This window comes from Schistocerca americana, chromosome 11 (genome assembly GCF_021461395.2).
Source record: "Schistocerca americana isolate TAMUIC-IGC-003095 chromosome 11, iqSchAmer2.1, whole genome shotgun sequence".
NCBI lineage: Eukaryota > Metazoa > Arthropoda > Insecta > Orthoptera > Acrididae > Schistocerca > Schistocerca americana.
Genome location: NC_060129.1, coordinates 121,980,476 through 122,005,809, shown reverse-complemented (window position 1 = coordinate 122,005,809; position 25,334 = coordinate 121,980,476). Strand labels below are relative to the sequence as shown.

The 25,334-nt window shown below is 41.5% G+C and overlaps 1 protein-coding gene across 6 annotated transcripts in view; it reads right to left on the bottom strand.

Annotated features, from left to right (window-relative positions):
- Positions 1 to 6,930: 6,930 nt before the first annotated feature.
- LOC124554154 (zinc finger protein 782-like) overlaps positions 6,931 to 25,334 on the bottom strand; it is a 91,602-nt gene continuing 73,198 nt past the window's right edge. For 4 of the 6 annotated variants that reach the window (XM_047128221.1, XM_047128223.1, XM_047128222.1 and 1 more), the window contains 2 exons: positions 11,160 to 12,158; positions 6,931 to 7,102 (listed from right to left, as the gene is read on the bottom strand). In XM_047128221.1, the coding sequence (XP_046984177.1) occupies positions 7,021 to 7,102; positions 11,160 to 12,158 (1,081 nt within the window). In that variant the 3' untranslated portion in view covers positions 6,931 to 7,020. Of the gene's footprint in view, positions 7,103 to 10,401; positions 12,159 to 25,334 lie in introns of all 6 variants that reach the window. The other 2 variants (XR_006968264.1, XM_047128226.1) reach the window with 2 other exon arrangements.

Below are 25,334 nucleotides of genomic sequence, written 5' to 3'. Positions count from 1 at the left end.
GAAAATGAAAATTCATCTAGAACATCAAACGCTCCCTTCCCTACAGCCTAGGTATTCGTGGCAAACGTATCTGCTCCAGTGATGAATCCCTCAACAACTACACCAATAACCTGACCAGTGCTTTCCTCTCCCGCAACTATCCTGCAGACCTTGTCCACAAACAGATTTCCCGAGCAATACATTCCTCCCCGTCCAACAACAATGTTCCTACCCCCAGACCACACAGAAGTATCCCCCTTGTCACCCAATATTATCCTGGCCTCGAAAACATCAACAAATTACTCCGCCAGGGATATGACTTTCTCAAGTCAACCCCTGAAATGAGATCATCCCTTGACAAAATTCTCCCCACACCACCCAGAGTTGCCTTTCGTCGCCCCCCTAACCTCCGTAACATCCTTGTTAAACCCTACAATATTCCCAGACTACCTTCTCTACCCAGCGGTTCCTACGCCTGTAACCGACCCCGCTGCAAAACCTGCCCCATGCATCCCCCCACAACCACCTACTCCAGCCCCGCTACTGGTAAAACATACACAATTCGAGGCAGGGCCATGTGTGAAACTACACATGTCATTTATCAACTGACATGCCTGCACTGCACAGCCTTTTACATCGGCATGACAACAACCAAACTGGCTGAGCGAATGAACGGACACAGACGAACTGTCCGCCTAGGAGATGCCCAATACCCAGTAGCGGAGCATGCCCTCCAGCATAATTCTAGGGACCTAGGAACCTGCTACACCGTATGTGCCATTTGGCTTCTCCCACCCAACACCAGTCCCTCTGAACTGCGGAGATGGGAACTTGCACTCCAACACATCCTTTCATCCCGCCATCCCCCTGGACTGAACCTACGTTAAACAACCTCACTCCCATTCACTCTTCAGTCTTCTCCTCTTTCCCTTTCCTCTTTAGCCATTCACGCATCTTTTCATCCTATATAGTTGTGTTTATCTTTATACTATATACCTCTTTACTTCTGTATGCATCCTCTTTGGTTTGAAGCTGGCACAGTACTTACAGTAGAATATCTTTGGCTTCCCTCTGACAACCATGCCTCCATCCTTGCTACCCTCCCTGTTTACCTTTCCCTGTTGCTTCATAACCTGGGTTGTGAGTAACTGAATCCACTTTCCCTTCTTCCCTTTTTTCCCCTCTCTCCTTCCTGATGAAGGAACAAAGTTCCGAAAGCTAGGAATGTAAATTTTCAGTTCTGTTTTATGTGTATCTATTGGCTGTACTGAGCTGAGGTAAGTACTGGCCAGCTCCTCTGTCTCTTTGTTAGTATTTAATTCATCTAGAACATCCATTGGGCTATGAAAAATTCCCTGTTCTCCATAATTTGCCAGAATATATTCTATAAACAGACTAATCTGAGACAGCTGGCGTTTAAAGATTCTTTTATTGTTTGTTAAACTCCTTCCTCCATAAGGAAGCATTAAATTTTCAGCTATACCAAATGCCTCATCTCTGATGATGATGCGCAGCACTGGTACTCCCTTGTTTGGTATGGAGCTTTTCTGTGATATTCATAAATTTTTACTTATGAGATTAAACTGATTCCTTAGAAACAGATGGAGTCACTATAGTTTCTGTATGCTCCAACATCTGTATAAGTGAACTTATAATCCACAGTGCATAAAGCAAGTAAAATGATGGAAAAATAATTTTTATAATTATAGTAAAGTCCGTTTCTTACGAGAAACAACGCATAACATATTAGATGTCCATCTCACTCGGCTGATTGGTCACAACTGACCATCAGTTGGCTGACCAAATTGGCTACTTAACATTGATGATATTGATATTCGGTTTGTCGGGTGCTCAACTGCAAGGTTATCAGCACCCATACAAATTCCCATTCTTTTCACTGTCCAGTCTTGCCACATTCCCATACGATGATGAGGACAACACAATCACCCTATCTCTGGGTGGAGAAAATCCCTGACATGGCTGGGAATTGAACCTGGGATCCCGTGATCCAGACACAGCAACACTAGCCACTAGACCCACGAGCTGCAGATGATGCTTCACACTGCAGCTGCCTAGTGTGTCATAACCCAAACTACTGAGGTCATCCACCTATAAGCATGTTTATGCTTCATTTGTTTACACTGCAAATCAAATATTGCTGTGCACAATTTGAAAGACAATTTCAGCAGTGCAGTGCTTCACTAGTCATCATGCTGCACCACTGACTTCCTCCCACCTCTGAACTGATGCAGCCAGTTAGAGGGCGATCTACATTTCAACACGTATTCCAAAATATAGTCCAACTTGACTTGGCATTATTCTCATTGTTAGAGGTGACGGAGAAATCGTAGGATTAACTGAGGTATGAACCCTAAGCCTAAGTTTTGTAGTCTGGAGCTTAAGACAATGAGTCATAAAGGCACATTTCTGGACAAACCATTATTACGTTACTAATAAAAACGGAGCCAAGGGAACAAACACTAATTTTCTACAAAAACTAAACAAAGAATATAACTGGCATCATATGTTACTTGTTATTTAATTTACCAATAATTTAATGGCAAATAAATTTGTTTGAATGACCTTGTGACCTCCCTTCTCTCTTTGCTCCACTTCTTTCCTCTTCTTTCTTCCTTCTTCGTACTGCGGCCATAACTCAGGGTTTTCAATGCACAAATGTAGTGAGTAGGGACACGTGTGTGTGGTGGTTCCCAATATGGCTGTGAGGGAGCGTCACTCGTGCCTCTGGTTCGAGAAGACTGATGACTGAAGTACGAACATTTCTCAAAAGAAAAAAAAAACAGGCATATGCTCTCTTTTCTTTTAAGACTATAAATAGTAGCATAGCTATTACCATCTATCATTCTACTAAAGTGAATGAGCGCGACACCATTGATTAAGTTTCAACCTCGAAAGAAGTTTATTAATACCTATTAGCTGAAATAAAAAAAACTCATCCAATCCAGAAGTCATTTACAGTTAGAGTAATTAGTTTCTGATGTGTGTGTAGTAGTCATTGATACTCAAAAGATCGTTTCAGGAATTCTATCACTGTCCATTTATGAGTTGCTAAGCAATGTATCAACAAGCTGACTATGCAACAATTAATATTTGTCATACCCCGACAGTAAATCACTTCTCACTTGCTTTAAGCATCAAGACGATTACTAAGCCACTCATATAGGTCTTTTATAGATATTATCAAGCTAATATCCGTAAGTTGCGGTTAACGTTACTGAATCACAGATGCAACGATAACGCCTGATATCCAGCCGCGTATCTTAAACTCCACGCCGATATTTGAGAATTCGTGTGTGATTTGTTTGCACCAAAGTCAGGCTGTGGTTCCCTAGAATAATTTTTAAATCAACTCCAGGTTGTAATTCATGAAAGTTACAGAAGATCCACACTCGACGACTACTTGATGCACACTTGAGCAACATGGAAGTTTTTGTTCTTACGAAGAGAAAACATATCATGCATAATGCAGCAAGGTTATTTGCTATGTCAAAACATATTTATATCTACCTCCTTAAAACTCATTACCTATTAAACATTATACACAATTAAATTCTTTACTCCATAAACAATCAATAAAATTTAGAAATGAATTACACGTATAAAAAAATCTCAAGTTGATATGATGTCATGGGTCACTACTTGTTTCAACTACCCTACACTCAAGTGACACAAAGTAGATCCAACTATATTGGACATACTCATGTAGTATTGCAACCTACTGATTTGAATAACTATCTAGATAGAAATCTATTGGGATAATACCATCTCTTTTCAACACTACACTTTCACCTGCTTCATTAACTCACGAAAGCTCTTGGTGTAGCTGGATTGAAGATTTTCAGTTAATTATAAACAAAGTTGACAATTATAATCTGTTGCCACACTCTCAACCTAAATATTTTTGTTTTGTTCAAAATATGTCTAAATGTCAGCCTAATTTTAGCAGCTGACTGAAACAGAGCATTAATTCATCAGCTATTATTTCACGGAAATATACAGTTCTACAACTGAAACAATGAGCTTCAGTATCATCTAATTAATTTTCGTCATACTTTAGTAACACTTGGAGAAACACAGATATACAGCACACATCTTCTCCATAGAGAACATGGAAAATCGATAGCTAAAAAGAAATTTTAACTCTAAAAGCATTTGGATGCCTGCCGGGTCCATTACTGCTGCTATGGTGTGATGAAGCTGTATAGGTAGGGCCCACATTTCCTTACCCGCAAGGCAGGTCCATGCGGCTCTTGCCCATCACTCCGTGAGTGAGCGCTGCACGATAATGAGTGAATGAAATGACAGCCGCGTGATTCCGCATGTGCTTGCATAGCAAGTCATGTAGACAAGCACTATTCGTGCACATTTGCCATATGGCTGTAGTGCTTTAAATTACTGTCTTCCGTGTTGGAATGTACATCCTCATTTCTTTATTTGGTAAGGACTAAATGTTAGTGCATACATACACAGACTTAAAATGTATTTCCATTGGAACAAAAAATAACATATCTTTGTATTCCAAATAGTATGATTTCTTTGGGTCTTGTGACATAGTATGGTGATAAAGCTGACGCCCACTCTTCAATGATGTCCACTCCTTCCACCACCTCACAAGATTCTAGCTTCTTTCTGCAGGTCTGAAATACACACATCAAAAAAAGTTTTGCATCACCTCGGTTCCAAGAGTTCCAGAACCTGTACAAAAAATTGGAATAGAGATCAACATAATCATCATTTCCTCCCTTTTTATTGCTCATGAAAATCACACATCTCATGTTGTACCACAACACAGCAAGACCTTCAGAAGTGGTGGTCCAGATTGCTGTGCACACTGGTACCTCTAATACCCAGTAGCACGTCTTCTTGCATTGATGAATGCCTGTATTCGTTATGGCATACTATCCACAAGTTCATCGAGGCTCTGTTGGTCCAGATTGTCCCACTACTGAAGGGCATTCAGCGTAGATCTCTCAGAGTGGTTGGTGGATCACATCATCCATAAACAGCCCTTTTCAATCTATCCAAGGCATCTTCAATATGGTTCATGTCTGGAGAACATGCTGGCCACTCTAGTCGAGCGATGTCATTATCCTGAAGGAAGTCACTCACAAGTTTTGCACGATGGGGGTGCGAACGGTCGTCCATGAAGATGAATGCCTCGCCACTATGCTGCCGATATGGTAGCACTATAAGTTGGAGGATGGCATTCACGTATCGTACAGCCGTTATCACACCTTTCATGACCACCAGTGGCGTACGTCGGCCCCACATAATGCCACCCCAAAGCGACAGAGAAGCTCCACCTTGCTGCACTCAGTGGACAGTGTGTCTAAGGCATTCAGCCTCTGGTTGAAGGCATACGCGACACTCATTTGTGAAGAGAACGTGATGCCAGTCCTGAGTGGTCAATTCGGCATGTTGTTGGGCCCATCTGTACTGCACTGTATGGTGTCGTGGTTGCAAAGATGGACCTCACCATGGATGTCGGGAGTGAAGTTGCGCATCATGCAGCCTATTGTGCACAGTTTGAGTCAATGCATGGTGTCCTGTGGGTGGACAAAAAGCATTATTCAACATGGTGGCGATGCTGCCAGGGTTCCTCCGAGCCATAATCCATAGATAGCGGTCATCCCCTACAGTAGTAGCCTTTGGGCGGCCTGAGCGAGGCATGTCATCGACAGTTCCTGTCTCTCTGTATCTCCTCCATGTCCGAATTACATCACGTTGGTTCACTCCAAGACGCCTGGACGCTTCCCCTGCTGAGAGCCCTTCCTGGCACAAAGTAACAATACGGACGCAATCGAATTGTGGTATTGACCGTCTAGGCATGGTTGACCTACAGACAAGACGAGCCGTGTACCTCCTTCCTGGCGGAATGAATGGAACTGATTGGCTGTCAGACCCCCTCTGTCTAATAGACGCTGCTCATGCAAGGTTGTTTACATCTTTGGGCAGGTTTAGTGACATCTCTGAACAGTCAAAGGGACTGTGTCTGTAATACAATATCCACAGTCAACATCTATCTTCAGGAGTTCTGGGAAACAGGGTCATGCAAAACTATTTTTGGCGTATGTATATTGGCACCCAGTCTCGATGTTGTCAATATCTATTAGCATTTTTCCTTACAGGCTGAAGTTATGGTAGAACTAACAGTTAGAGCATCCCCTAACTGGAAATATGTTTTGTATGATTACATTTTTTGAGTGTTGAAGTAAACAATTGTACCATACTCATATTTTTATTTTGCCCTCTGCACGAATCCAGTAGAAGTATTATTTGGCTCATGTAGTTTCCTATTCTTTTTCCTTCTACTGTAACAGCATTGATGTTCAAGGCACATGAAAGCATTTTCAAATGACTCTCGGTAACTTGCAAGATTCTCTAAAATAGAGATTTAGACTGCTGTATTGCATTTTAGATGGTAAATATAGTTGGAACTACAATTCTGACTAGACTTAGGTGCATCAGATGTTCAAGACCTGTTGTCATCGAACTGCAGCTCGAAGGGCTGCATGTAGCCTGATGTGAATGTCTGTGCAGCCTACGGACCTCAGCCATATTTTATAATAATATGCATCTAGCAACTAACAGCCAAATCCAAAACCATTAGCTGACATCAAGATCTTCTTAAGAGTGTAGTTTCGTTGCTCAGTAGCAAAGAAGATACTTACAAAGACCATAATATTTTAAGATGTGCTTAATTTTAATTGATGTTGGTGAATTCGGTAAAGCAAAGTTTGCTGCTTATCTGGGTGGTGGTGGTGGTGGTGGTGGTGGTGGTGGTGGGTGGGTGGGGGGGCGGGGGGAGGGGGGGGGGGGAGGTAAGTAATGTGGCCACTGAGGGTAGAGAGTGTAGGTGTCGGAGGAGCAAAGTTTAGTTTTATTGCTTGTCTTTCAATACCAACAAATTGGCAATGCTTAGAAGAAAAATGAGATTCAAAGCATTTATTACGCATTTATAATCATATTTAATATAGTATTTCAGCATAAGTACAATTGCTGTTGGTAATCAATTAATCATCAGCTCACACGGACAATATAACAGGACTCCATCAGGCAACTGCAGTGCCACAATTTTGGGATCACTGAGGGTGGCAGCAATCTGAAACAGGCAATCAGAAAAAAAGAGTGTTACAAATGGTGCTGACTCTTAATGATCAGTATTTGGGGTGGTCAGCAGCCGACTTATTGCACCCACACCATAGCTACAATTAATAGTAGGATCAGTACATATATGACCCAGGATGCTGTCCCACGAAGTCAGTATTGACTCCTGAGCAAAAAGATCAGGTTTGAAGACCCTAGTTGTAGATGATGCTTTCTTTTCACAAGGGGAGGCCACAACGTTTGGAACGCGGATTTACTTCAAACTCCATTAGGACAACAAAATGTGTAACCAGTAGCACATACTTCTCAAGCATTATTGAAAAAATTTCAAGACAATTTCAGTCGTCAAATATATACTTGTTCATTGCCATTTTTACCATGAAGCGGCAGCAGCCGAGTGGTTAGCGTTCAAGCCCCATAGTCGCTGGATCGAGTCCCGTTCATCAGTCCGCCAACACAGTTATATTCTTTACTATTTATATTACAATTGATATAATGGGAAAAATATATGTAATTGGATGAACTTTTATTAAATTTACAATGTTATTTGGCAGTCTACAAATTTTAATTATGACAAATAATATAATATTCATAACTATCGACTAGTAAATGACCAAGCGCGTAAGGTGATACTGAAAATGTATGCTTGTCCGTGATTTGAGAACTCCCTTATACCTGGAAGGAGCCCGAAACTACTTGTTACCTGCGAGTTTTGACCGGCACAGACGGCTTTCGAAAGATGTACAATTAATCGTCGCTTTCGACATTACGAGCACAAGTTGCAGGATGGTATTTTTCGTGAAAACATGTAAAACATTAAGTTAAATGGCACCAGCTGCATTGAATAGATGCTATGTTTCCACATACGCAAGATCTTTTAAGGTTTTCCATGGAAAAACAAACCTTGTTAACATTTTCAAAAATGTCTCTTTCAGCCGATAATTTGGAAGCAAACCATGCATAACACAGCATTTCCTTAAATATTGGTGCTGATAACTGGTCATGCAGTATCGAGTGTATTTTAATAGCGTCTTCACGAGAAGCAATTTCTCGTTCTCTTTCGATTAAATAAGAACAATTTTGAAGATGCTTAATGAAATTTTTGACTTGCCATAAGGATTAAACATCGCAAGGTTGACAAACTGGCGTGCATTTCGGAGGTACAACTTTAATCGTACATGTTCCAAGTCCTTTGTCATCGATGAAAATTTCTTCGTACAAACCAGGATTTGTTTGACACCCCCAAGAATCTATTATTAATAAGAATTTTCCTTTCTTCACATAGGGAAGCATGACACTAGATAAAAATGAGTAATATAATTGCCTGGTAAGTTTCCTGGATTTCAAACTCTTTATGAGCACATTTGGAAGATCTGTCATTTATTTGTCAATGGTGTTCTGAACATTTGGTCCAGACTTCCCCGTGGCTTCTTGCAAACAAACAAACATGTGCGAAAATAATTCGCCACACAATGTTATCGCATATTGTGCCGTGCCCGAGTGCATCATCTTATTCATATAGCGCCTTCTGAAAAAACATGGTCTTCGATTTTCTTTCGGCGAGTGTTCTGTCGTATGTGGACTGGTACTGGCAACCTGTTTGGTCTGTATTGATAACAATTTTTTTGAAATTCGGGATGATTGCCCAGCGTTCCTTCTTCAGACATACATTCCCTCAAACTCTGCCAAATTCTGTGCCATAGTTTGAATTTTTTTAACCATGAAAGTGATGCTTTGAAGATGAAGCCCTCCGACTGGAATTGGCCTTCAGCAGCCAAAGCCCACTGCTGTAAGTTTCTGGTTGTTACCTGAAAAGTAAAATCAAAGTTTCATTTTATTAATATAATTATTTCTTCGAATGAGGTTGTTAAAGATATAGAAAATTTGATGTAGAGTGATAAAAATGAACACTTACTTGCTGACAATTTTGGCAAGACTCCACGAAACGGTCATAGATCCACGAATCAATTATCGAATATTTATCGATCGTTGATCCTCCAGGTTTTATGTTTTCTTCCCATCTCTTCAATTCGTCTTTTCTTGTAAAACTCCTAGACCCTTTTATCTGGAGAGTTCAGAGACTCCATTTGCGGTGTCCTTTCACCAGTTTAACAACTTTTATTTTGGTCTCCAACGGAACACAATCGCCTATTGATGCCTTTTCCACTGGCTCATAATCTTCAATGTCGGACGAATTTTCTTCGACTTCACAGAATTGATCTACTTCATCAAAATGAATAAGGTCCTTGTCAATGAGGAGTAGTTTCTCTTCTAACATTTCCATGGTAGCCCGATACAGTTCTTCTCCAATCACCATCGAATCGGCAGAAATTGTTGCTGATGCTTCTATATCAACAATGTTCGCTTCTTGAAGAAGACTATCACAATATATGAATACATCTTTCAACCGGCATTTCGAAACTGCACTATGGACTGAATATTCATGACATTTCTCATCTGCAGTTCTCAACAAACCAGGTGTCACTTCCATTTTTCTAGTCACAATGTAAGGTGTTATACTTCACGAAACATTCGCACATACGTTATTCCTTCCTGCAACATAAGCAAGGTCTCACCGCTATGTGAGTTAACCGTCGAATGATCCCCATTCTATCCCGGTTCGAGCCTGATCCTCCCATTGTTCTTTGAAGCCGTCTGTGCCAGTCAAAGCCTGCAGGTAACAAGTCGTTTTGGGCTCCTTCCAGGTATAAGGGATTTCTCAAATAACGGACAAGCATACATTTTCAGTATCACTTTATGTATTTGGTCGTTTACTAGTCGATAGTTAAGGAATATTATATTATTTGTGATGATTAAAATTTGTAGACTGCCAAATAACATTGTAAATTTAATAAAAGTTCATCCGATTACACGTATTTTTCCCGTTATATCAATTATAATATAAATAAATAAAAAAAAGACTGACGAATGAGACCTGATCCTGCAACTACTAACCACTCGGCTGCTGCCACTTCATGGTAAAAATGGCAATGCACAGGTATATATCTGACAACTGAAATTATCGTGCAATTTTCTCAATAACGCTCAGAAGTACGCACTACTGTTGTCCTAATGGAGTACTACAAGTGTACGAAGTTTGAAGTAAATCTGCATTCCGAACATTCATGGTCTCTCCTTGTCAGTTAAACTTCAGTGCACCTTCTGCATTCCTGCTACCTAATGCCCAAAATCATTCATGGATGTCTTCTTGACTTTTTGTGGGTATTTTTAGAACACATTTCTTTGGACAACATTTCTTATTGACAACAAATTTCTTAGAACAGAAGTTCTTACCAGATTTCAGTAAACCAGAACAGTGTCCCGAATTCCTCTTCTTTTTTGCAACCCGTTTCTTCCACTTCACCTTATCAATTTTACATTTCCTTATAATTGGGTGGCTCTCATAATCATGCTCTGTATCAAATCTACAATCAGGATCACTTGCTGTATTTTGTTTACAGTCACTATTTACTTCCTGTGTGATGCAGGCAAAAGTAAATTAGTGGTACAAATACCCTCTATTGATAAATATCTCACAGCACAGTGTACACGCAACACAGGTTCAAGTGAGGTCGAAGTTTTCTGTCTACTGGCTCCGGCGGTCTGTGGAACGCTCATTGTACTCCAAACAGGAAGTACTCGTGACACCTGTTTTAGCAGCAAGCAGATGAGACCATCTATATTCATACACAGCTGAAAATACAAAGTTCAATACTTTCGATTACAATGTGACACATTATGTTCTAAAAAATTTTTAATTTGTACATAAGATTTCTATTCTACCTGAAGCATTTGCAAATAATTAATTTGTAATGATCTGATTGTATTATGGAATCACTGCTACAACAATATTAATTAGAATAAGGGTGTCACAGTGTGAAATCGTCGTAAGATGTACGACAAGTTCATAAGCACCCATTTTTGCACTGTCAGCCGAACCTCTCGGCTTTCCGAAGCCGTGGAGCCACGAGTGCCAGTTCAGACTGGTCGTCTGTGCAAAATGTTTCCAGAAGAGGGCACAGTCTCAAGACTCCACCTGTGTTCGGACTTGCCTGGGCTTCTGCACGCCACTGCCGTAAACAAACGCCTTGCCGCAGTCGTCGCAGGCGTAGAGCCACTCGCCCGTGTGCGGGCGACGGTGCACTTTCAGGTTTCTGCTTCGCGCGAATGATCTGCCGCAGGTGTCACAGCGGTAGGGCCGCTCGCCCGTATGGACGCGCGAGTGCTGTGCCAGGTTGCTGGCGTTGGTGAACCGCTTGTGGCAGACGCCGCACTCGTGGGGTCGCTCGCCCGTGTGTTGCAGACGGTGCTGCCTGAAGTTATTGCTGCGTGAGAACTTCTTACCGCAGTCACTGCAGCTGTAGGGGCATTCACCCGTGTGCCGCAGTGTGTGCTGCCCGAGGTTGTCGCTGCGCGAGAACGTCTCGCCGCAGGTATCGCAGCGGTAGGGCCGCCGGCCCGTGTGCTGCAGCGAATGCAGCCTCAGCTTATCGCTGCGCGAGAACGCCTTGCCGCAAGCCTCACAGGGGAAGGGCCTCTCGGCCGCGTGCGTCCGGTAGTGCACCTCGAGGCCGTCGGTGCCACGGAAAGCCTTGTGGCAGATGTCACATATCAGCACGTGCTGCTGCAAGTGGGTTCTCAGAGCTCCCTTGTCAGTAAACGCTTCCCGACAGACGTCGCACGTGTAGACGTCCCGTTCGACAGGCGGCAGTGACGGCAGCTCGACGACACGGTCGTTCCCTGACGGGGAGACACTCTCGCAGTCGGCACTTGTCCGGTAGCGACTGCAATCGCCATCGGAGGTGGCCTTGCGAAATCTGTCACTCGACGTGCTGTTTGTGACAGAATAGGTGTCTTTATGGGTACCTACTTTATCCTGCATCTCTGAGTACACCACCTGTCCTGACAGTAGGAGTCTGTCGCTTTTGTTCTTATCACATTCCTTACTGCTGCCACTGTGATTACTATCACCAAGCAGGATATCGTCACTTCTGGCAATTATGGCAGCACATTTGTCAGTAGTAGGCAGGTCCTGGCCCTGCGGGATGAACCTGAAAAATTGCAGAGACAGTGTTAGAAAATCTGGTAATGGTTGCACATTTCATATTTCAGCTTGTAATGTAATTGAAAATGTCAAATAGTATTGCACAACATGATAAACAAAACTAATACACAATGTGATACATGTATTTTGTATATGTAATTTATTTCCTCAGTCACAGTCTAATTTTACATCGGTATTTCTCAATGTTTATTATGATACAAAGAATTTAAATTTTTTTATTGCGTTTGTGTCCACATTAGCAAAAACGCCCTGAAGAAGGTTGCTTGCAAAAGGGACCGAAATGTCAGATATATATATAATAGAGGGAAACATTCCACGTGGGAAAAATATATCTAAAAACAAAGATGATGTAACTTACCAAACGAAAGCATTGGTATGTTGATAGATACACACACAAACAAACACAAACACACACACACAAAATTCAAGCTTTCGCAACCCACGGTTGATTCATCAGGAAAGAGGGAAGGAGAGGGAAAGATGAAAGGATGTGGGTTTTAAGGGAGAGGGTACGGAGTCATTCCAGTCCCGGGAGCAGAAAGACTTAACTTAGGGGGAAAAAAGGACAGGTATACACTGTAATGTATGCTTGTGTCTGTGTATGTGTGGTTGGATATGGGTGTGTGTGCGAGTGTATACCTGTTCTTTTTTTCCCCTAAGGTAAGTCTTTCCGCTCCCGGGATTGGAATGACTCCTTACCCTCTCCCTTAAAACACACATCCTTTCGTCTTTCCCTCTCCTTCCCTCTTTCCTGATGAAGCAACCATTGGTTGCAAAAGCTTGAATTTTGTGTGTATGATTGTGTTTGTTTGTGTGTCTGTCGACCTGCCAGCGCTTTCGTATGGTAAGTCACATCATCTTTGCTTTTAGATATATTTTTCCTGCGTGGAATGTTTCCCTCTATTATATATATATCTGACATTTCGGTCCCTTTTGCAAGCAACCTTCTTCAGGGCGTTTTTGCTAATGTGGACACAAACCCAATAAAAAAATTTAAATTCTTTGTATCATAATAAACATTGAGAAATACCGATGTAAAATTAGACTGTGACTGAGGAAATAAATTACACATACAAAATACATGTATCACATTGTGTATTAGTTTTGTTTATCACGTTGTGCAAATTGTCAATTCATATATACACTCCTGGAAATTGAAATACGAACACCGTGAATTCATTGTCCCAGGAAGGGGAAACTTTATTGACACATTCCTGGGGTCAGATACATCACATGATCACACTGACAGAACCACAGGCACATAGACACAGGCAACAGAGCATGCACAATGTCGGCACTAGTACAGTGTGTATCCACCTTTCGCAGCAATGCAGGCTGCTATTCTCCCATGGAGACGATCGTAGAGATGCTGGATGTAGTCCTGTGGAACGGCTTGCCATGCCATTTCCACCTGGCGCCTCAGTTGGACCAGCGTTCGTGCTGGACGTGCAGACCGCGTGAGACGACGCTTCATCCAGTCCCAAACATGCTCAATGGGGGACAGATCCGGAGATCTTGCTGGCCAGGGTAGTTGACTTACACCTTCTAGAGCACGTTGGGTGGCACGGGATACATGCGGACGTGCATTGTCCTGTTGGAACAGCAAGTTCCCTTGCCGGTCTAGGAATGGTAGAACGATGGGTTCGATGACGGTTTGGATGTACCGTGCACTATTCAGTGTCCCCTCGACGATCACCAGTGGTGTACGGCCAGTGTAGGAGATCGCTCCCCACACCATGATGCCGGGTGTTGGCCCTGTGTGGCTCGGTCGTATGCAGTCCTGATTGTGGCGCTCACCTGCACGGCGCCAAACACGCATACGACCATCATTGGCACCAAGGCAGAAGCGACTCTCATCGCTGAAGACGACACGTCTCCATTCGTCCCTCCATTCACGCCTGTCGCGACACCACTGGAGGCGGGCTGCACGATGTTGGGGCGTGAGCGGAAGACGGCCTAACGGTGTGCGGGACCGTAGCCTAGCTTCATGGAGACGGTTGCGAATGGTCCTCACCGATACCCCAGGAGCAACAGTGTCCCTAATTTGCTGGGAAGTGGCCGTGCGGTCCCCTACGGCACTGCGTAGGATCCTACGGTCTTGGCGTGCATCCGTGCGTCGCTGCGGTCCGGTCCCAGGTCGACGGGCACGTGCACCTTCCGCCGACCACTGGCGACAACATCGATGTACTGTGGAGACCTCACGCCCCACGTGTTGAGCAATTCGGCGGTACGTCCACCCGGCCTCCCGCATGCCCACTATACGCCCTCGCTCAAAGTCCGTCAACTGCACATACGGTTCACGTCCACGCTGTCGCGGCATGCTACCAGTGTTAAAGACTGCGATGGAGCTCCGTATGCCACGGCAAACTGGCTGACACTGACGGCGGCGGTGCACAAATGCTGCGCAGCTAGCGCCATTCGACGGCCAACACCGCGGTTCCTGGTGTGTCCGCTGTGCCGTGCGTGTGATCATTGCTTGTACAGCCCTCTCGCAGTGTCCGGAGCAAGTATGGTGGGTCTGACACACCGGTGTCAATGTGTTCTTTTTCCATTTCCAGGAGTGTGTGTGTGTGTGTGTGTGTCTATATATATATATATATATATATATATATATATATATATATATATATATGAATATAATAGAGGGAAACATTCCACGTGGGAAAAAATATATCTAAAAAGAAAGATGATGAAACTTACCAAACAAAAGCGCTGGCAGGTCGATAGACACACAAACAAACACAAACATACACACAAAATTCTAGCTTTCGCAACCAATGGTTGCCTCGTCAGGAAAGAGGGAAGGAGAAGGAAAGACAAAAGGATATGGGTTTTAAGGGAGAGGGTAAGGAGTCATTCCAATCCCGGGAGCGGAAAGACTTACCTTAGGGGGAAAAAAGGACAGATATACACTTGCACACACACACATATCCATCCACACATACACAGACACAAGCAGACATTTGTCACAATGACAAATGTCTGCTTGTGTCTGTGTATGTGTGGATGGATATGTGTGTGTGTGCGAGTGTATATCTGTCCTTTTTTCCCCCTAAGGTAAGTCTTTCCGCTCCCGGGATTGGAATGACTCCTTACCCTCTCCCTTAAAACCCATATCCTTTTGTCTTTCCTTCTCCTTCCCTCTTTCCTGACGAGGCAACCATTGGTTGCGAAAGCTAGAATTTTGTGTGTATGTTTGTGTTTGTTTGTGTGTCTATCGACCTGCCAGCGCTTTTGTTTGGTAAGTTTCATCATCTTTCTTTTTATATATATATATATATATATATATATATATATATATATATATATATGGTTATAATAGAGGGAAACATTCCACATAGGAAAAATTTATCTAAAACAAAGATGATGTGACTTACCAAATGAAAGTGCTGGCAGGTCGACAGACACACAAACAAACACAAACATACACACAAAATTCAAGCTTTCGCAACAAACTGTTGCCTCATATTTAAAGACAAAGAGTCTGCTTGTGTCTGTATATGTGTGGATGGATATGTGTGTGTGTGCGAGTGTATACCCGTCCTTTTTTCCCCCTAAGGTAAGTCTTTCTGCTCCCGCGATTGGAATGACTCCTTACCCTCTCCCTTAAAACCCACATCCTTTCGTCTTTCCCTCTCCTTCCCTCTTTCCTGATGAGGCAACAGTTTGTTGCGAAAGCTTTAATTTTGTGTGTATTTTTGTGTGTCTGTCGACCTGCCAGCAAAAAAAAAATATATATATATATATATAATTTTTCCCACGTGGAATGTTTCCTTCCATTATATATATATATATATATATATATATATATATATATATATATATATATATATATATATATATATATATATGGTAAGTCACATCATCTTTGTTTTTAGATATATTTTTCCTGCGTGGAATGTTTCCCTCTATTATATATATATATGAATTGACAATTTGCTCACAAACCCAGAAAAATTTTATTGAATTTGACCATGGCCACGAAAGCCTATGTTTATAATTTTTTCTTAATTTACATGTTGAATGTAGTAAGTTGCAAAAATAATTTGTGATAAAAATACGGATGTATGGGGCACACTATTGTATATATCAATTACATTTCCAATTTATCATAAGCTATAAAACTAATATGAACCACAAAACTGAATTCATAACTGAATCCATGTGCCCTTGGTGGCACAAGTGGAAGGGCTGGAGTAGGGAGGGAGGGGGCCATGTAGCAGCCGAGATGGTCTGCGTGGTCATTACATCAGATAGCAGTATTGTCATTGAAACTACATATGCGCTTATGCAGAATTTCCTGGAAACTGGACAAGTGGAAGTAGTACACAGCAGAGTTGTAAGGTGTGACCTAAACAAATGGACTGTAGGCTAGGGTTATTTGAGCCCTCAGTGTTATCTTCAGCCCAAAAAGGATAAAAGTTGCAGTCTGTTTTCAGGGAGAACTGTTGTGAGTCTTAGAATTACGATTTTCCATAGGCAGACACAGTGTCTTTACTACAGACAGATTTATTAGTTCATATACTGGTCCCCAGATGCTTCGATTTGTCTTGTTTGTCACAAACAACTCGTCAACTTTCATCTACACCGGCACCATCAAAGGATACAGACCGATGGGAAATGATTTTTTTCAAGTTTCGACCTTTTACAACTTTATCTATAATAAGTTTAATGTTTTTAAAATGCAAATCATATACGTCCTTTCAAAAGCTTTCCAACACAAAGTGCAAAAGTGGGCTACTTGGGCCCAATGTTTCTGTCAATTGATTTGGGCTCAACCGGTCCTGAACGACACTTATAACCTTTAAATGTAATATTACTGTGGGCACGAGTAACCCATACAATACATTCATTTGCAAAATGTAGATGTAGATGTAAAAACTAGAGTGCTGTTTGTAAAATGCAATTTATCCAAGAGTTTTCAAGTCATTTCCAACCAGAAGACCACAGTGCTTTAATTGAATGCGTCAAGTCCATCAACAAGATGTGGAAGTGACCAACACTGAAGGATATTTTTCTGTGCAAATGGGAAGACAGCACTGGAACAGTAAAATCTCTACAACTTATGAAGAAAGGTCTCTTTACAGCCACATTCAAGCACAACATATCAGGTCCGGTGGTTTATGTTTTGTGAGAAGTCTCCTGCTTGTAAATATAATTCAAAATGATTTGTTAAATATTATTGACTTTATTAAATGCTGTCCAGTACAAAAAGTCACTTGCACAATACAAAGAACTGTGCTGTGCTTCGTGTGCACGAAATAAACTTAGTTAACAACTCATCTAAACCTAGTTTATTGTTAATATCGCAACAAATATGCAAAATTATATGACACAGTTGATATTGCAACATAGTTGATCTTAAATAAGACATGAATGGATGAGAGAAAGAATAACCATATTCATTAGGACAGGATGGTCCAGGGACTGTAATAAGCAAGTCAACATAGTGTACAAAGCCTATTATTATTCCTCTTGTTCATTCATATTTTTTAAGGACTTCACTACTTCTATCAAATTCTTTTTCTGCTCATTTTGCCTCTTCAAAAGCTGAAAAAGTACATCACTATCATTTAGGAGTCGATTTTCATCAAAATCATTTTTATAAAATTTTACAATTTTATCAACACCATTAAATTGTACAAGAGTAAATTTTTCCAACACTTTAAAATATTGCAGAATCATTGCTGAATGTGCTCTTGGGTGATGCAATCAACTGGTTGAAAACTTCAAAATATGATTTTCTGAGAAATTCTTGAAGTGTCTTAAATGTGATCTATTCTTTATTACTCGACTGAGATGTTTTGCATTTCTGTGCTGAAGCACAAGTTTATTTCTGTCCAGATCAGGATCAACAACAGCTCGATCTCTTTTACATCAGATTTCCTCAAATTTAAAATCACAAGAAACACTTAAACATCAGTGACTGCTTCTGCTTTGTTCTGAAATGCTTCTGGTTGTAGCCAATCTGACAATTCACTTTTATTTACATTTAATATTTATTCAAACATGTGATATGCATACTTTTTTCTTTTTCTTGCTTCAGTAATGCAAGGTTTGATATGCAAATGGGACATCAATGACAATTGCAGAGGTTTTAACACCCCTCCCTTGTCTGTAACATAGTCATGTTGTTCTTATTAATTTGTACATTTGGGTTTGCATGCGGCATGGAGTATTTGCAGTTCCACTGAAGAATTTACTGTTATCCAGAGGTGAAAAGATTCCCAGAGATACAGTTACCTACACTTATGAGAGTTGAACACAAGCTTACGGCTGTCAGCACAGGAACGGTGCATTTGAATGCCAATGTTGAGCATACCAAGTTCAACATGCTGCTGAATGTTCAGAAACGATGCAGCTTGTGCGCGCAGTGTGTGTGTCTGAAAATGGTATCTGCGATTGTAGTGCACTCAGTGTCTGGTTAACGTATCGTAACTCCATTTACAGTATGGAAGGGCATAAAATTCCTACGTCTGCTCTATTAAAACATACATTTCCTCCCTTGTCTGTAAGCTAGCCATGTTGTTCTGCCTGTAGAATACATCAGCAGTAACTTCAAGACCCATGAACATCTCATCTCATAAGGCAGAAAAGAAAGTTACACACACAGTCAGAAGACATCAGCTTACAAAAATTTCTTTGCAAATAGTGTCATACAAATTTACAATAGTCTTCAACATAAGACAAAAATTATTTCATGATTCTCACTTTTTAGAAAACCAAAAGGTCATTCTTATTTGACCACTATTTCTTTGTAATAGCAGAATCTTCCCAACATGTGCAATGCAAGACTAAACACAAAAGTCGGGCTATTCGTCCACGAGACTCAGAGGGCCATAGACACGGGTTCCCAGGTAGATGCCGTGTTTCTTGACTTCCGGAAGGCGTTTGATACAGTTCCCCACAGTCGTTTAATGAACAAAGTAAGAGCATATGGACTATCAGACCAATTGTGTGATTGGATTGAAGAGTTCCTAGATAACAGAACACAGCATGTCATTCTCAATGGAGAGAAGTCTTCCGAAGTAAGAGTGATTTCAGGTGTACCGCAGGGGAGTGTCGTAGGACCGCTGCTATTCAAAATATACATAAATGACCTTGTGGTTGACATCGGAAGTTCACTGAGGCTTTTTGCGGATGATGCTGTGGTATATCGAGAAGCTGTAACAATGGAAAATTGTACTGAAATGCAGGAGGATCTGCAGCGGATTGACGCATGGTGCAGGGAATGGCAATTGAATCTCAATGTAGACAAGTGTAATGTGCTGCGAATACATAGAAAGAAAGATCCCATATCATTTAGTTACAATATAGCAGGTCAGCAACTGGAAGCAGTTAATTCCATAAATTATCTGGGAGTATGCATTAGGAGTGATTTAAAATGGAATGATCATATAAAGTTGATCGGCGGTAAAGCAGATGCCAGACTGAGATTCGTTGGAAGAATCCTAAGGAAATGCAATCTGAAAACAAAGGAAGTAGGTAACACTACACTTGTTCGCCCAGTGCTTGAATACTGCTTAGCAGTGTGGGATCCACTGGGCGAGGTGGCGCAGTGGTTAGCACTCTGGACTCGCATTCGGGAGGACGACAGTTCAACCCCGCGTCCGGCCATCCTGATTTAGGTTTTCCGTGATTTCCCTAAATCACTCCAAGCAAATGCCAGGATGGTTCCTTTCAAAGGGCACGGCCGACTTCCTTCCCCGTCCTTCCGTAATCCGATTAGACCGATGACCTCACTGTCTGGTCTCCTTCCCCAAACCAGCCAGCCAGCCAGTGTGGGATCCGTACCAGATAGGGTTGATAGAAGAGAGAGAGAAGATCCAACGGAGAGCAGCACGCATCGTTACAGGATCATTTAGTAATTGAGAAAGCGTTACGGAGATGATAGATAAACTCCAGTGGAAGACTCTGCAGGAGAGACTCTCAGTAGCTCGGTACGGGCTTTTGATGAAGTTTTGAGAACATACCTTCACCGAGGATTCAAGCAGTATATTGCCCCCTCCTACGTATATCTCACGAAGAGACCGTGAGGATAAAATCAGAGAGACTAGAGCCCACACAGAGGCATACTGACAATCCTTCTTTCCACGAACAATACGCGACTGGAATAGAATGGAGAACCGATAGAGGTACTCAAGGTACCCTCCGCCACACACCGACAAGTGGCTTGCAGAGTATGGATGTAGATGTAGATGTAAAAAGTCCAAAAATCTTACTGTAAGTAGAGCACAACTCCTGTAGATAAAGCCAACAGAACACAGACACTCCTGAGAAAGGGCATACTTATATTTTATTTATATAACATCAAATATTATACAGGGTGGTCCATCTGAAATTTCAGATGAAATTATTTCGAAAACTATACATCGGGTAAAAAAAGTGGGTAACACAAGTTTGCATTTCTATTCATTACGCTGCACTGAACTTCTCTAACAGATGACCTGGTGTTGTATGTTGCTATGTTTTTTAAAAGGTTTAGTTGCAGATTCAGTATTTACTGACATTTCATTATACCAAATCATACCAAGAAAAATATATTTTTGATGGGTCTTCAATGTGCCTTTGCCTTGAAACATTCATAACGTGCAAGTTACTACTCAAAAATTATTTAACCACCAATATGGTGTTCCCCGTCATTTTATCACATCAAATCTTACCAACAAACGACAGGTTCTTGAGAGATCAATTTTCTGGTGCTTTCAAAAGGCATATATTCACAAGATGCAATTTATAATACTAAGCCAACCAAGTATGTGCTTAAACTGAAAGCCAACATGGTGTCTCCAGACTCTGCACTGAAAAAGAGAAGATGTGCTTGTACTATGGGCAGCATTCTTCCATCTCATTGATCTATATTCAAATGTATGTTCAGAATATCTGCCACGCTCTACACGTTTGGAAAGGCTGTTCAAAGTGCTTTTCCCACGCTATGGTGTCAGAAACTTGGCACACACAATGCTGACACTCGAATGCACGGCCCATGTGTGATGGTCCGTAAGACCTGGTATTCCACTCTCACTGATTGCTTGGACCACTTCTGTGCTGTGCAACAGATCCAATTAGTGTGCCCATTTTGACTTTTGAGTTATTGTCGTATTGTACTTGATCAACTGAAAGATGTACCTGTGAGCAATTAAGATTTAATTTCTTCAACGTTTTTGTTGCTCAGAAAAGCAATGCACCATTGAAATAGTTTATTTTATACTTTGACGAAGTTCCACATGTATCTAAATTTGTCAGTTCTTATAAAGTAAAGTTTATTTGTTACTTATGATTCGTCAAATATTCAGGAGGGGTTAAGGTGAATATTTGCTCTGTTTATTTTTAAACTTTTCAATTGCGCTGCGGTTTTACCTGTGTAGAATGGTATTATTTCTTTGAACATACTAAATTATAAATAATTTAATTTTATGCACATGTAATGCATTCATTATTATTTCTTATTTCTATCACGACAGCCCACATAACCAGGTTAGTGGAGCATCATATCAAAAGAAGAAAGTCAAGGATGAAACTATCAGGAAAACATGAAGAGACTATAGTAAAGTTGAAACTTCCTGGCAGATTAAAACTGTGTGCTGGGCCGAGATTCGAACTCGAGACCTTTGCCTTTTGCGGGCAAGTGCTCTACCAACTGAGCTACCCAAGCACGACTCACGCCCCGTCCTCACAGCTTTACTTCTGCCAGTACCTCGTCTCCTACCTTCCAAACTTTACAGAAGTTTCATATCAGCGCACATTCTGCTGCAGAGTGAATATTTCTTTCAGGAGTGCTAGTTCTGCAAGGTTCGCAGGAGAGCTTCTGTGAAGTTTGGAAGGTAGGAGACGAGGTACTGGCAGAAGTAAAGCTGTGAGGACGGGGCGTGAGTCGTGCTTGGGTAGCTCAGTTGGTAGAGCACTTGCCCGCGAAAGGCAAAGGTCCTGAGTTCGAGTCTCAGGCTGGCACACAGTTTTAATCTGCCTGGAAGTTTCCTATCATCGCTCACTCTGCTGAAGAGTGAAAATCTCATTCTATAGTAAAGTTCATGAAATTTTCTTCGCAGATGCCAAAACCTACGCGAGGGCCGTCAGGTGCGAGTTCTAGTGGTGCTCAGAACCAAGACGAATCTGAAGTAGTGCAAGTACCCACCACCGGTGACCCACTAGGGCCCATAACTGATGCTAGGAATTTGTCAGTTCCATATGCTTGCGATGAAAATGCTGAAACTGAGCCACCAGAACAAACTGTAACCACATCAACTTGGCCAGACTTTGTTGGAAATGGTATTGGAAAAATGGCCTAAAAATACAGATTCAAATGTGCAATTCCTATTAATATGGTGAGATCCTGAAGTCTTTCAGATCATTAATATGGACTTCGATGGAGGACCAGACACAGATGGACAAAAATTCATTATGCTGCAGATCCCACATTTGTCAAGAGCTGAACCCATCATCCTACTATACTTCGCGACAGCGTTGAAGGCCGCACGGCCGACGATGCACAGTAGACAGCTGCGCAGTTGGCCAATGAGCGGTCATTCGGTTTCTGTGTCTCGTGCTGTCTGAAGCTCCATCGTATTTCAGAGTTCTACCGTGTTTTATGTGCGGAAAAGTGCGGTTGGCCGATATCTGTTGTATATTGGGTCTTCTCTGAGTTTTGTCGTAATGGCTGAAACACCTAAACGTTGTCAAGTGTTTCACAAACAGGCAAGAGACCTTATTTTTAGAGTGTGCTCTTTCTTCAACCGTGAGGCAGTTTCAGGCGAGCCGATCTGCGAGTTTGCCAAGGTGCAGGAACGCACTGCAGCGGCCTGTGGCGATATTTGTGTACGAACTGTCAGGCGAGTTATACAGGAGGTGAAGCTGTCAGAGCAGGCAGTTAGCAATGTGGTGTTTCGAACTCCAGGGAAGAAACATAGCGTTCCAAAGAGGGTAACAGGAATCGACGTCTTGGATCAAAATGTGTTACGTCGCAAGGTTTTCGAATTTTATGAAAGAGGCGAGTTCCCCACAGCAGCGAAATTGTGCACTGTTATGCACGAAGCTACTGGGTTTGATGGAAGTGCAAGATCAGTGCAAAGAATGTTGAAGAACATCGGATTTAAATATGTAAAGTCCAATGATTTTACTTCATTTTTTCTTTAAATTAAATGCCTTTTCATGCTACAATCTGTTTTATTAATCCAGATGCATTTAGAATTTTATTTTAAGGCATCATCGGTGGATATCATCTGATGTAGTGCACTGTAGCTATTATATGCAGTCATGTAGATTTGAAAACAGTTATATACGCCCTTATTTTCGCATAAATAATTTATTACTTATGATTATATGCAAAAATAAGGGCATGAACTGTTCTTAAATCTACAATGACAGCATGTAGCTACAGTGTACTATTTCAGATGATATCCACCGATAATGCCTTAAAATAAAATGTGGAACGCATCTGGATTAATAAAACAGATTGCAGCTAGAAACGGTGTTTACTTCAAAAAACGATTATTTATATACTAGCTGAGGATAATGGCCATTCAAACAAATTTGCTTATTTTACTTCTCTCTCTATTCTGTCTGCGATATAAAGTAGATTAAAATGCTGTTAGTCCTGGGGACTGGGGTGGGTATTTTAGATTTGATTCTTTCGTCTTTTTATTTATAAAGCAAGAGGAACGGAAGGCGTAATCTTTCTGTAAGGTGCAATTTATTATGGAATCCATTCTGCAGTGAGAGAATATGTATCACTATTTCGTAATGTAGTTATGACTGGGAAAGGTTGAACAGACATTCCATTCTGTTATGTGTATGTCGCAGCTATTATGTACGTTTAATAAATTTATCACGGAACGGGGAGTAGAGTACCATGAACCTGACTGTAGCGAGACAGATCAAACATCGGCTAAAGCAGCTGTCTGTAGGATAGCTGCCGTCAATTCGCCCAGCGCTGAGTTGACAACGCAGCACTATTTGGAAACTGCGCGCTGCGGCGTGGCGACAGGCCATTAACGCTGTTGCGGACTATAGATGTAAACGATTACTGAACATCTCATAATTTTGATGAAGACCTACAACAATCAGATGAGTTCATTTTTCAGTTTTACACATTATTACGAACTTCCTTCTTGCTTAAAATTGATGCACACAATTGGTGATAGGATTCATAAAAATGCCCAGGCGAAAAGTTGATGCTTGTTCTTTTTAACAGGGGGAATGTTTGTGACAGTGACAACAATGGAGTTCGCAGCTGGTATGGAGTGACCTGGCACCTATCATCGAGAAGACCAGGGAAAGGTGTCTACGGTGGTACAGACAAATACTTTAAAGTGTATAAAATTGTAGTATTAAAGATAACTGCATTGACTAAAACAAAGAAATATCACCACAGCATAGTAGACGAGTCGGTAATTAGTGAAAAGATATTTGTAGATTAAAATGTGCAGTTTTAAGGTATTATTTATTGTAATAGTGTATGTGAAATGTAACCAATATGAAGTGTGACATATTAAGAGAAGCTAGGGTCCTTGCTGAAGAAAGTTCGAGTCTGTGAGCTACACTCCTAGTTAAGGGAAGATTAATTACAGTAGCATACCTCAAATGGAATCAACCCCATAGTCTACTGCATGAAGTATTGCAGATTATTCCCCGATTTTAAAAATTTACTAATATAAACATAGCATGAAGGTTGTAAACTCCAGGCACCAAGATACGGGTCGTTGGGTGCAATCTGTCGTGCCTGTGTGCAGTCGCATCATATGAAGTCCGACGATTTATCATGTTGGGTTATCACTAGTAATATTATCAATAATTGAGGGGAGTGAAGCGACCATCCACAATCCCAATTTGATTTTACAAAGAATTTTTTATGGTATTTGTTATGGACTGGCAAGACAGCCAATCCACAGTGACGGGTAGCCGAAAGGCACGTGTTTAAGCTCACGCAGGCTGGCGTGAGGTCTGGAACAGTTAAAGGAGTTGAGTCTAGTAAATAAAGTACGAAGCTACTGGAATACTTAACTTTAATCCATAATTGGTGAACATCGGTCTGACGGTACATGCATCACAAGATAAATAGCAATTGATAATGGCGCCTTGCTAGGTCATAGCAAATGACGTAGCTGAAGGCTATGCTAACTATCGTCTCGGCAAATGAGAGCGTAATTTGTCAGTGAACCATTGC